At 35.7% G+C, this 12480-nt stretch overlaps 1 protein-coding gene across 6 annotated transcripts in view; it reads left to right on the top strand.

The window, feature by feature from the left end:
- Window positions 1-12480, top strand: part of LOC129267048 (uncharacterized) — a 99990-nt gene that overhangs the window by 83569 nt on the left and 3941 nt on the right. Inside the window, exons 1-8 of one of the 6 annotated variants that reach the window (XM_064103741.1) lie at window positions 2887-3004; window positions 3535-3668; window positions 5255-5451; window positions 5916-6009; window positions 6313-6490; window positions 7811-7985; window positions 9099-9263; window positions 11923-12219. In XM_064103741.1, the coding sequence (XP_063959811.1) occupies window positions 2994-3004; window positions 3535-3668; window positions 5255-5451; window positions 5916-6009; window positions 6313-6490; window positions 7811-7985; window positions 9099-9263; window positions 11923-12219 (1251 nt within the window). In that variant the 5' untranslated portion in view covers window positions 2887-2993. Of the gene's footprint in view, window positions 1-2886; window positions 3005-3534; window positions 3669-5190; window positions 5452-5915; window positions 6010-6312; window positions 6491-7810; window positions 7986-9098; window positions 9264-11922; window positions 12220-12480 lie in introns of those variants that run through there. The other 5 variants (XM_064103740.1, XM_064103743.1, XM_064103745.1 and 2 more) reach the window with 5 other exon arrangements.

The raw sequence follows: 12480 nt of genomic DNA, 5'->3' as shown, positions 1-12480 counted from the left end.
AAGAGAGAATTTCACTCAACAAGATACTAGTATCTTGTTGAGTAAGAGTAATTTTTTTTGGGGGGAGTATTTTTCGTTAATTACCGACTTTAATACAAAAAGGTATATACCAAAAAAGTATTTTTATAGGAGCATCCAATTTCTTAAGCATCATTGGCTTTTATAAAAGCACCTTTTAGATCACTGATTTAAAATCTGTTTTCTTTTGATTTGATATTTTTGTTTTTAAAATGTCTTATTAGTTTGTTTTGTAGCGTTTTTTTATATTCATTTTTGTAATGCATACTTTATTTCAATATTAAATTGATTAATCTAATTGGTACTTCCATTTCAAAAACCAACACATGATATTTTTATCAGTAGTGCAATAAAAAAGATGAATAGAATTGATTAAAGGTGTCGTTTAATAATTTTTTTTTCGTAAATTAAGGACGACAGTTTGACTAGATTATATGTGTTTGTGTGTGTGTCTGCGTGTGTGTGTTCATAGATACATGTGAGTTTACTAAACTTATATATAGCATTTTAACATTATGAAAATTGTTAACACATACACACACTATATATATATATATGTAAAAAGTAGATATAAATACAGTGCGTATCAAAAAAGTTTACACTTAAATCAAACTTACCCTGCAAAACATTTCTCATACATTTCCCTTGCACTTTTAGTCAATTGAAATAAAACGGACACATTCAAGCATTTTGTAACAATTTTGCCACCCAAATTAAGATTTAACTCTTAGTAAGCACAACCTTTACCCTTTTTGTGCTAGCTAATCTGAGGACATGTCTGATATAAACTTTTGTTTAGATTCAGTTATCTCCAGCATTTTTTCACTGAGTTTTTATCATTTAAAGTGGGTTTACATTTCATTTTTCATTCAATACTTGTTTCTTCACACTTTTCCCAAGCTTGACAATGATTAACAAAATGAAAATCAAGCCTATGCCATTTTATGTAAATCACAGCGCCGTGTAAAGCAAATATCGTCACGATGGCCTCCGTGTGTGGGGAGTGGGGTGGTTGGTGTAACGCGCTTCGCGCGATCGCGAAATGCATTGTTCAATGGTATTGAAAAGTTTTATCAGTTGCCTGAAGATCGCACCTCACGTAGGTTGCGTGAAACTCAGAGTTGCAATTAAATTTGATGAACCTCCAGTCAACCTTGTGAACTTGTGTTTATTATATATATATATATATATATATATATATATATATATATATATATATATATATATATTTATATATTATTCACACACACACACATAGGCGGATCCAGCCCCCCTCCCCCCCCCCCCTCCCCCCTAGTGGCGGAGCAAAAAAAGGGCGGAAAGAAAGAAAAAAAAAAGGGAAAAGAGAGGGGAAAAGAAGAAAAAAGAGAAAGAAGACGAGTGAATGAATAAGATGAGAAGACTTGGAAAATAATTTTAAAAAAATTCAAATGTCACTGTATAAAAATTTCGCTCGCGCTTCTCACTGGCGTTGTATATTCAATGAAATACATATCTTGCTCAATAAATAGGCTGATATGGAGCTTAAAATATCAAGTTTTGAAGTCAATGCAAAACATATTTCAGCTGGGACATCGAGCTTTCCTTATTTTGTTGATTTACAAATTGATATTTACAAAGTGTTCGGTGTTTCCGTTTTATTTTGTAAGTATCAACATTTACAGAATTTGATTTGTCAAGTACCTATTCTCTTCGTGTTTTCCATAAGGTTCTCAAAATATCGCTTTTCAGTGTTGATTGTCTAAACCTATCAGCCGGCGCTGCGCTCTCGCATTTTGATTGGTGAATGTATACCTCTAGAGTATTTTTTAAATTCCCTTTTCAGGCCTTAATATAACAAATTTCGCGCTCTCACTAAATTTATTACATCAATGCAAAAGATAAAATTTTCATGAATACGTAAAAATAAATTTGTGCCTTTTTCAGAAGGGAATATCGACAAACATTATCCAGCGCTCAGGAAGAGGAATAGGAAGACAGTCATAATTTTTCATAAGATGTATTATTATATTGTATCATATTTTTGGATTAACTATAAAACCGAATCTTCAAGATATTTAACCCTATCTAGGCCGGGGTATTTTGGGAGTTCATATGGCCAGGGGGGGGGGGGGCTCCCAGCCCCCCCCCCCTTTAGATCTCGGCCGTCGTAGCTAGTGTACATGAACAAAATTGTGATATCAAATCATTTTCTTATGTATTATATTGTTTTTGGCAATTTCTTATGTATTTCTTTGTTTTTTTCAATGAAATTTGTTGGGGACTCTTCTGGATTTGTACACAAAATCACGTTTTTGAGCGATTTTTTGTGTGACATGCACTTACATAATGTTGCGTAATTTTGGAACCATGTACCAGGAGGAGGCAAAATTGGTCTCAAAAGTTGCGCAAGACTTGAAAGTAAAAAGTCAGCGAGCGGAACGGTAAAAAAACTCACACGGTGAAAATATTGCACGAATCGTTGAGGGGGGAGGGGCCTCCGAGCCCCCCCCCCCCCCTCCGGCCTTGATAGGGTTAAGATAATTTGTTATTTTCTTTACCTTTGTTTTATACCTGTAATAAAAAATAATCAAATTTAGAATTGATCTAACTAGTTATTTGTTGGATATTTGTCTCACAGTGTAACAACATCAAGTCATTTAGTTTACTTTATTGACGATTTGGATGGGTGGTGACATTGAACGCACTCTCTCTCTCTTTCCCTCTTTCACACACACTTACCATATGCTCGCTCACTCGCTCTCCAGTTTGGCCATTCTATAAACATGACAGTGGGCATGATATTGATGTTCACCCAAGCATGCAAACAATGAAACTATAGTGTAATAATAGAATCTTCTTTACGTAGCTGCTCAGCTCTCATGCTTTGTATCAAACCATGTATGTACAACAAGCAATGTTCAATAAACCTTACCTTATTCATAGTACAGCTTATTATATTTTTTTTTTTGGTTTGCTGTGGATAAAGCTGAGCAATGGCAGACAGGTATGTTATACATGTTTGTTTTTTTCTCTCACTAAAGTAATGATACTAAGAACTGGATGGTACTGCAGTATCAAGTCAAGGGAATCAGTTGACTGGTAGAAGTTATTTCTATAAAACAACTGCATATCAAAATATTTAAAGATATTACTCAGTTTAAAACACCACGGTCCTTAATATTGATCATGTCGATCAACGTGGGCAAGAAAAACAAATATTTCTCAATATTCTGTTTTCTTTAGCTGCAAGTATGCGGAGTAATTATTGCTTGGCCTTTCAAAAAATGTATTTCTGCATTAGCTTTGGTCTTGTTAGTCTTTTATCGCATTGTGTTTTATCTCTAAAGTCACTATTACGGTTTTTACGGGTCTAGACGGCATCAAAGGCAACCAGATTTCGAGAACGAAAAGTAAAACGAATATTTCACTCGACATCCCATTCACTACAAACATGACAATTAGGCTGAAAGGGTACTATTGCTTCTCCTTTATTAAAAAAAAACATGCTTAGTCTTTTCTATTTCGTCTCTTTAGACATCATCGCGAGACTGTCATCCCGGTTGTGAAGTCGAAAGGGACGCCGCCGTCGGTAATTTGTGTCGTAGTCGTGATCGTCTTCTTGGTCATTGGTGGCCTCGTTGGTATAGCGATTCATATCTTTACATCAGGTAACATCTTATAGAGATAAGTGAGTTTTTGCTTCCACGACAGACGAAGTCTTCAAGAACATAGAACATGATAAAGCACAACCAAGACGTCTTTGTCAAAAATTGGTGAATCGGAAAATTAAATATTTTTCAAATTTTTCGTGAACTCTGAAATTTCGGACAATGCTGCTTTTCTGGTTTACCAATTTTTGACAAAGACGTCCTGTTCTTTGTCACTTGACGGGTATTTTCAATACATTTACTGTGTTCTTAAATCCTTCTTCGCTGTACTTGCGAAAACTCACTATTAGTAGGGACGAAGAAGAATAATAAGACAGAAGTACAGCAGGAGAGAGAGAGAGAGAGAGAGAGAGAGAGAGAGGGGGGGTGGGCGGGCGGGGTAGGTGAAAGGCTGGTAATGATTTTTTTTCATGGCTAGAAAGAATCACTTTTGAGCTTTCATGTTCTTTCTACGATTAATTTTGGGAAATGTGTTGCCGTTACAAAGGTCCTGAACAAAATGATTGCCCTTAAAGGACCCCGGCATCCAATATATGACAAACCATTCATGGTGCAAGTTTGAATAAACTGTAAACATACATCTCCAATTATACAAAACACCCAGGTATAACAAAGGCCCGTTTCATAAACCTTGTTATAAAAGCAGTTTAAAAGCTTCTGAAATCATTCAATCTGATTGGCTGATGCTATTATAACAAATCTTCATGAAATCGGACCCTGAAATTTACACGAGATTACACTGAGCATGGTTGGTCCATGGCCAAGCTACATAGTTGCTGTAGGCCTATGAAAAGCGCGAAGTTTTGTCACACCTAATGATTCATCAATACAATGTGACTGACGAGTTGTCAGATCTGACAGTTTCCCTTGATTTTGATTGGCGGAGAGCACTGCTACCAGCTTGAGGTACATGTAAATGTCTGATAAAACAGACTTTGTCGGATTAAACATCAGACAAGTTTCTTGATGAAACTCTCCACTGTTCTTTTCATATCAATGTACTCTAAAGCCAGCCTTTTTTGCCTTTGATCCCATTTATTATTACCAAATATTCCGTTCTTTATATCAAGTATTGCATTATCTTAACAAGGCAAATATCAAGAATTCAAAGAATCATTTGCGATATCAGCCAAAGACAATTCTTGTTATTAATGGGAATTATTCACAATAGGGCTTGAAATTGTTGTCTTACGACAGCATATGCTCGCTAAAACTTTCAGGTTTTTCACACGTTGTAAACATAACAATGGCCTTTCTAAAAAAAACCTAAAGATTAATGTGTATTATTCATATGAGAAACAAAAAAAAAACAGGAAGAAAAAAAAACGCGCATACACTTTCAATATGTCTGTAAAAAAAATTGTCATGATAATAAAAAATTGTTCGTTCAACGAATGGAATTGCAGCACGTGTAATATATGGAATAAAATTGAGATGGTGTTTCCGGTCTCTTTGTCTTTCACGTATTTGTCGCAGTAAATAAATATTTTCAAGGACAATATTTTCATGGTTTCATTACTAGAAATTATATCTGAGATATATCCCGGAATTAATATAAATGGCCTTACTAGTCGTCTTTCCCCTAGTCCAAGGCCCATCGACAGTGATCTTCGAACCCGTACGCGACCACGGAGTAGAGGCAGCATTGGTAGTGATTCCAGGAGCAGAGATCCGTGGTGAAGCATACCTCTCTCTTACAGATAGGATCCAGCGTCAGTCTCCATTAAGGCTGTGGGTCGCTCTGACGACAGACTACTTGGAGAATAGGCCGTTCTTTCCAGAGGTGAATATGTGATTCCATTCATCAAATTAAATTAAATGTAATTGCGATCTTCTTTGCCATAATTCCTTGAATTATTTGTTGATCTACGTTTTATTTATTTTTACATTCAGTTCATTTTGTTCTGCTCCTACTATTACGATGTTCTGCGGAAATGAAATACCTGCAATACACAATGTTGAATATAAGCCGTATAAAATGGCTCGATTATTAAAAAAATGGTTTAACTATTCAATAAATCAGGTGTGAGTAATTGAAATAACACCAATAAATGTAATATATTGATATCATGTTTTCACAGCAATATTCACGATATTCTCATTTGAATTTATTTACTTTGCACTAGAGTTAGCGCAGATCGGCTCTGCGAAACAAAAAGAAAGGCTCGCTTTTTTATGGTATTCAGTATGTTTTGGGGGCGTTCGATACCCTTTTTAATCACAAAATAACTGGTTTATTTTATGCAGATATCTCTCAAAATAAACAATTCCATAGTCGATCTTGTAAGATCTGGTATGCCGGCTAACACACCGATGTTTTTTGCGGGCCATTCCCTTGGAGGTAAGATTTTTCTCAAAGCATGTATTTTAGGCTGACATGACTTACGCTCCATTTTGTTTATTTCGAGTTATACGACATAGTTATTATCGGAACTGACAGAGCTATCCCGAATCGATATGACGTTGGTATTAGTGCATTATTATTATTTTATTCCTATTTCATTATTATTATATTATCATTATTAATATCATTTTTATCATTATTATTATTATTATTATCATCATCATTTTTATTACTATCATTATTATCATTATCATCATTATTATTCGAGCTTACGCCCTATTCTGTCATTTCCTTGGACAGGTGTGTTTTTGCAAAGTTATGTCAACAGTAATCCGTCTGCTGCACAAGGTTTGATGTTATGGGGTTCATACCTAACCGGGGCTTCGGCTGATCTGGCTGCATTCCCAACCCCCATCATGCATCTGAGTGGGGATCTAGATGGTCAAGTTAGGATCACGAGAATAGAAAAACCGTTCAGGTATGGCCGGCGTAACAGGAGGTGTTGAGCGATAGCCCCATCTCTGGATATTTTTTTTTTAAGAGTGAAATAAAAGAGAAGGGGGGAGCAATTAAACTAAGGAAGAACAAAGAAAAGTATCGTAAGAAGTGGGCTCGATGGTGTCTATAGAATTCGATTTAGAAAAAAAAATTGCCTTACCTTTATATTATCTAGGTATGCCTCCTCCCCTCCCCCACGCCCCCATAAAAGTTCCCTAGAACCACCAAGGTACTTTAAAGATGGGCCCCCAATTTCCATACACGTTTATTGCAAAATAGTATATTGATGGCCGTAGAAATAACTTGATCATTGCAACTGATTTTTATTTTAATAATACATTGATTATGTCATCTCTGACTACCATTGTTCTGAAAGTAATGTAAAAATTTAACATTTCCCATTTGAATGAGAAATACGTTATACCAAACGAATATTTTAACAAAGGGAAATCAAAAGAAATGACGAAATAAATATATATATCCACTTGGTATGGGATTGGTTGAGGTTTCCAAAAGTGCTCAATGCCGAGGCAGAGCAATTTATATATTCATACCTTGGTCAGCTCGTTCTACTACAGTCGGTTTCACGCTTTCGGCGATCTTCATCAGGCAGACTGATGATTTGACGACATGGTCGTGTCTGCGTGCTGCGATGGGTCGTCACACCTGATTGGTTTTCTGGGGGCTCTTGGTCGGTGTCTGTGGCGGCACTTTGATATTATTTCTGACCTTTTGTTGAGGCACTTTTTATTATTAGTGATTATGATATACTTCTCTTCTAGGCAGAGATTGCAGAGCCCACTCTTTCTTAGGTTAATGTTAGACTTCTTTTCTATCCCCCACGTTAATTGAAATTTAGCGTTTGCTTTAATTAGTTTCCATATGTACTTAGAGAGTTGAGTTTCATTTTTGCATTTTTCATGTTTCATTGATTCGATGTGATTCCTGTATCTGTCCTTGAAAGTACCCCATGCAAGATCATAGTAGCATTTTCCCTCGTTTTCGTGTAGGGTGCTGGCTTTGTAGACGAGGGCCGCCTTTCTAAACATATCCCTTGCTGTGGGCACTGTGTTTTTATACGGCAATTACATTTCTGAATATATATACGTATTTTATATATATTTATTAATTTATCTACAGTTATTTCCGTTATTTATTGCATGTATCTCTAGAAATTATACAATGAAAAGTGTCGATGTCGTACCTTGTTTATGTATACAATATTTATTTTCCTCCCCCCCCCCCTAAAAAAAGAAGGAAAAAATGGGCATACTGTAAAACTTTATTTTTTTACCGGCAGAGAATTAGAAACACTGCTGACCGAGGACCCAGCAGCTCTCGCAACTAAACCAGTAATTATCATGGAGGGAGTGAATCACTTTCAGTTCGCTTCTGGAGAAGTTCCCCCAGAGGTTGTTGAGAGGGATATTTCCTCTGAGCTGACTGCTACTGAAGCCTGGTCATTGTTGGCAGAGGTGAGAAAATGATAATGAAGAATATTTTATGTAAAGATGATTCAATGAAAGAAAATTCGTCTCCAAGGACAAATATATCATATACTGCATTGAGCGAGACCCAAAAGGGGAATTATAGTCTTCGTTTTTTTTATTCAAGTATTATAAATTTGTCCTTACGTATTTTGGACCCTCCAAAAAAAAAATCATATATCAAGGCAGATATTGAATGTACTATGTCCATTTGTCAGTAATATCAGCCATTTTAGACCCCGTTTTTTGGAAGCAATCGTGGATTTTTTTAACATACTTGACCACTGACTGCCCTTGTAACTTGTGCTTCGTAACAACTCTTCAGTTACAAAACTTACGACAAAGTCATTACCATAATTGTAGTATAGTGCCTTTAATTTACTTAATTTCTTTATATTTTATGGAGGCGTCATAGCAGGGGCCGTGGAACTGTTTTGAAAGTGAACGGGGGGGGGGGGGGGGCTGACCATAAAAAAAAATCATAATTTGATGGTTATTTTTACGTTTATGTACACGGTTTCGGAAAAACAAGTGCGGCAGCCCCTTCCCCTTTCCGCGGCACCTGATAGTGAAGTGGTTCTGGCTCCCCGTTTTTTTAATAGTCAGAGGGCAATGGGTTCAAATCCTGCTCTGGGCGTCTATTTTATCCGGCAAGAAATTTAACCATATTCTGCTGCGATCATCTCGGGTGAGGTAAATGGCAGCTTTATTCCTTGAAACGCGGTGGACAGTAAAAACGCTGTTTAAGATTTTATACAACGCTGTTTACTATATGAACCTTACAGTATTTGTTTAACCATTTAAACAATCATGTTTAATTTATTGAAAATTAGATATTGAAAATTAAACTTTGTTGCTTAAGATTTAAACAGTTGTTTAAACCGTTTAAACAATTGCTGTAAGGTTCATATATTAAACAGCGTTGTATAATTTTTTTTTACTGTGTGCAGGGAAAATGCCATGTGGTAGAACCAGTGAAATCATGCGTATTTATAGGGACTTTTGTTCAGCAGGATTTAAGCGCAGTATCGTAATTATAACCACCATTACTATCAATATTATTACTATTGTTATCATCTTGTACTGCTTAACATCTAATAGGTAATAAGTGACTTCATGTCGTATAACATGGATTTGAACAAGGGCACAGCGTTTGAGAACTTAGAAGCTCGCCATTTTGAAACAAAATTGAAGATGGCGCCACTTTCTACATTCAAGGATATCGAATGGAACGGGGAAGCTTCACCGTGGATCACAGATGCACAGGTATATGTTTGACATACCGTGTATGTGTGAAGGTGTGTGTGTGTGTGGAGGGGAGGGTGTGAGTAGGGTCTAGTTAATATTTATAAATTATGGAGCATTTCTGAGAGCAAATGAGCAAATGCAGAATCGTCGCATTCGTTGTTCGCCGGTATATACGCCAATAGAATCGGAGTCGTCGATCGAAGCATGGGAGTCTGATCCGCTCAACTATCTGCAGAAATGAGACGAAAACGAGGTAAAACTGATAAATATTTGTGCAGATACGATGCTTAGAAAATTAGGTGGTCGATAAGGGGTAGTTCCAACCATACAGGCAGAAAGGAAATCCTGAAAAGCTGCGAGCATCTGAATCGGTAGACTAACATGGCCGGGGTAATCATGGTAATAAAGGAACGCTTTTAGCACCTTCAGCACAGTAGCGGACCGTGACCCCGAGGAGACAAAGCATTGGGGGGCACGGCATTGTTCACAAACAATGCAGTGCCCCCCCCCCCCCCCCCAATGCTTTGTCATCTCCGGGTCACGGTCCGCTACTGCTTCAGCATTAAGGTGGATGTGCGCTATATAAGTACCCTATTTTCAATTATATCGTAATATCATCAACATTTGGAGGTGTCGTGGTCGAGTGGTCTAAGGCGCCTGCCTATACATGGAAAGTCCGGGGTTCCATCCCCGGCCATGCACCTATGCCCGTTAGAAAGGCATTTAATCGACAATGCTCTTTTAACCTGCTCTTTTAATCGACAATGCTCTTTTAACCTACTCTTTTAATACTCTTTTAACCTGCTCTTTTAACTTGACGAAAAAATTTATTGGAAATCACATATTGATAATATTTGTAAAATCATTGCTCGCAACATTGGTGTCATTAGAAAATTAAGTCACTTCTTACCCCATTATATTTTGTTATCATTATATTCAACGTTAATTTTACCATACTTGAATTACGGAGTTGTTGCATGGGGTAACGCAGCGAATTATCAAATTAATAGACTTTTTATATTACAAAAAAGAGTAATTCGTATTATTAGTCCTGCATAATTCAGGGCACATACAAATATTCTGTTTTTGAGAAATAAAGTCTTGAAGGTTAAAGATTTATATTCTTTTCAACTCGGACAGTTAATGTACAAGTTTATCAATAAACAATTACCGTTACCTTTTAATGATATGTTTGTAAAAAATGATACAATTTATTAGCACTTCACTCGCCAGGCGAGTTCCTTTCATTTACCTCTGAATAGAACATTGTTTGCACAAAAGACATTTGTTTTTACTGGTCCAAAATTATGGAATTCTTTTTCAGAGGATATTATACAATGTAATTCAATACAAAATTTCAAAGGAAAACTTAAAACATATCTTCTGAATTCATATTAGATTATCGTTTTTTTCCAAAGTAATATAATTCAGAGCTTAATATGTAAATGTGTTTATTAATTTCTCTTTGTATATATGTTTAATCGTTTTATGATTTCTGTATACAGTGTATACTAAATCATTTATTTTTATTTATTTATTTTTATTTGTTTATTTCTTATTCATTATATATATATATAGAGAGAGAGAGTTGCCAAAGCTGTTGTACATATGTATAATTTCACACATTTATATATATATATCGTTTATTTCTTTATTTTTTATTATTTTTTATTCATAAAATGTACTTATAAAAGGGGGCATTAACCCTACAAACTCTGTTTTTCAGTTGGTCTCATTCCCTTTCGATTTCATGGTATTATTGTATTATAAAAAATGATTTAAATTTTTTATTTTGTAAATATGTATAATTGAACTATCATTGTAAATGTAAAAAGATTGAAAGAGGAAATAAATGAATTGAATTGAATTCAGATAAATGGAAATGCTTTATGCATTATTTGTAACTTCATTTCATTTCATTTCATTTCATTTATTTTATTTCAACACGGTAAACGAACTTCAGCCAATGGCTGTTCTTCTGAACGTCCGTGCGTACATATTAAAATCACATTACATGTATATACAATTAAGATACATAATACGAAATAAATATACAATTAAAATATCATCAATATTACAAAGAAAAACAAACAAACAGAACAAACAAGTTTACATCACTCTGGCGTCCAATCTAAATATGTTGAAACTAGTTACTTTTAAGTCATTAGGTAGTGCGTTCCAGCTTCTGGCCCCCTGTACTGTAGACTTCTTTTCTTATAATTGCTTTTAACTAAGGGTAATTTGATTTTTAGAGACGATGATCTTAGCATGTAGTTACAATCACTTAAAATAAATTGTTTACGAACGCTCTCTGGTAACATACCATGCATTATCTTGTACATTGTTTGTAAGGTGCGTACATTTCTTCTTTCTATTAATCTTTTAATTTCTAATTCTTGAAATATATGTTCGGATGGGTACATCCAATCCACGTCTAATACACAACGGAGGGTTCTATTTTGAATTCTTTGTAAATTATCACTCAAAACCTTTCCTAAGTTGCCCCAAATTATATCACAGTAATCAAATTTGCTTTGTATTAAACTCTTGTAAAATATCAGTGCTGTATGTTTAGTTACTAGGTGTGCTGTATGTTTAGGAACTAGGTGTGCACTTGTTGAAAAAATTATATCGTAATATAAAGCATGTCTCAACTTTCGGAATTTCAATTTTTCAGGAACTTGTTGCTGCCTTCCCCAAGAACCTTACAACATCAGTGACTATCTACAACATTGGATATACCGACCAACGTCCATTTGAAAACTCTACGCCTTCTGTGGTTTTAGACGCCGAGGGAGTGGTCAACATAACAACAACGTCAAATGTCGAATTTCCATTTAACCCTGTCGACATCTCGGCCTTCATGAACTCAGCCAACGAGATCGCTGGGAAGATGATAAATCAGGAGGCAATCATGCGGATTGTGAAAGGAGATGGATATGGGGACAGCGCCACCTGTCGGGTGATCAATGAAGTAAGTCCGAAATGATGGTTACACGGGGCTAACTACAACTGGCAGGTCAAAGATATTCATTCGAGCCAACCCAGAGCTAATTTTTAAATTTGATATTGCTGATTGACAAAAATGAATGAATATGACTGACAACCTAACACTGATTCTAGGGAGGGTACCTACTAAACTTCCTTTTTCCGAATTGGAAAGATATATCACCACTATGGAACTATATTTTTACTGGCGGAAGAATTAGGGCCATTTTACTCTTTCAAGTGATGA

The sequence above is a fragment of the Lytechinus pictus genome, chromosome 8 (genome assembly GCF_037042905.1).
Source record: "Lytechinus pictus isolate F3 Inbred chromosome 8, Lp3.0, whole genome shotgun sequence".
Taxonomy (NCBI): Eukaryota; Metazoa; Echinodermata; class Echinoidea; order Temnopleuroida; family Toxopneustidae; genus Lytechinus; species Lytechinus pictus.
This window is presented reverse-complemented; position numbering and strand designations above follow the sequence as displayed.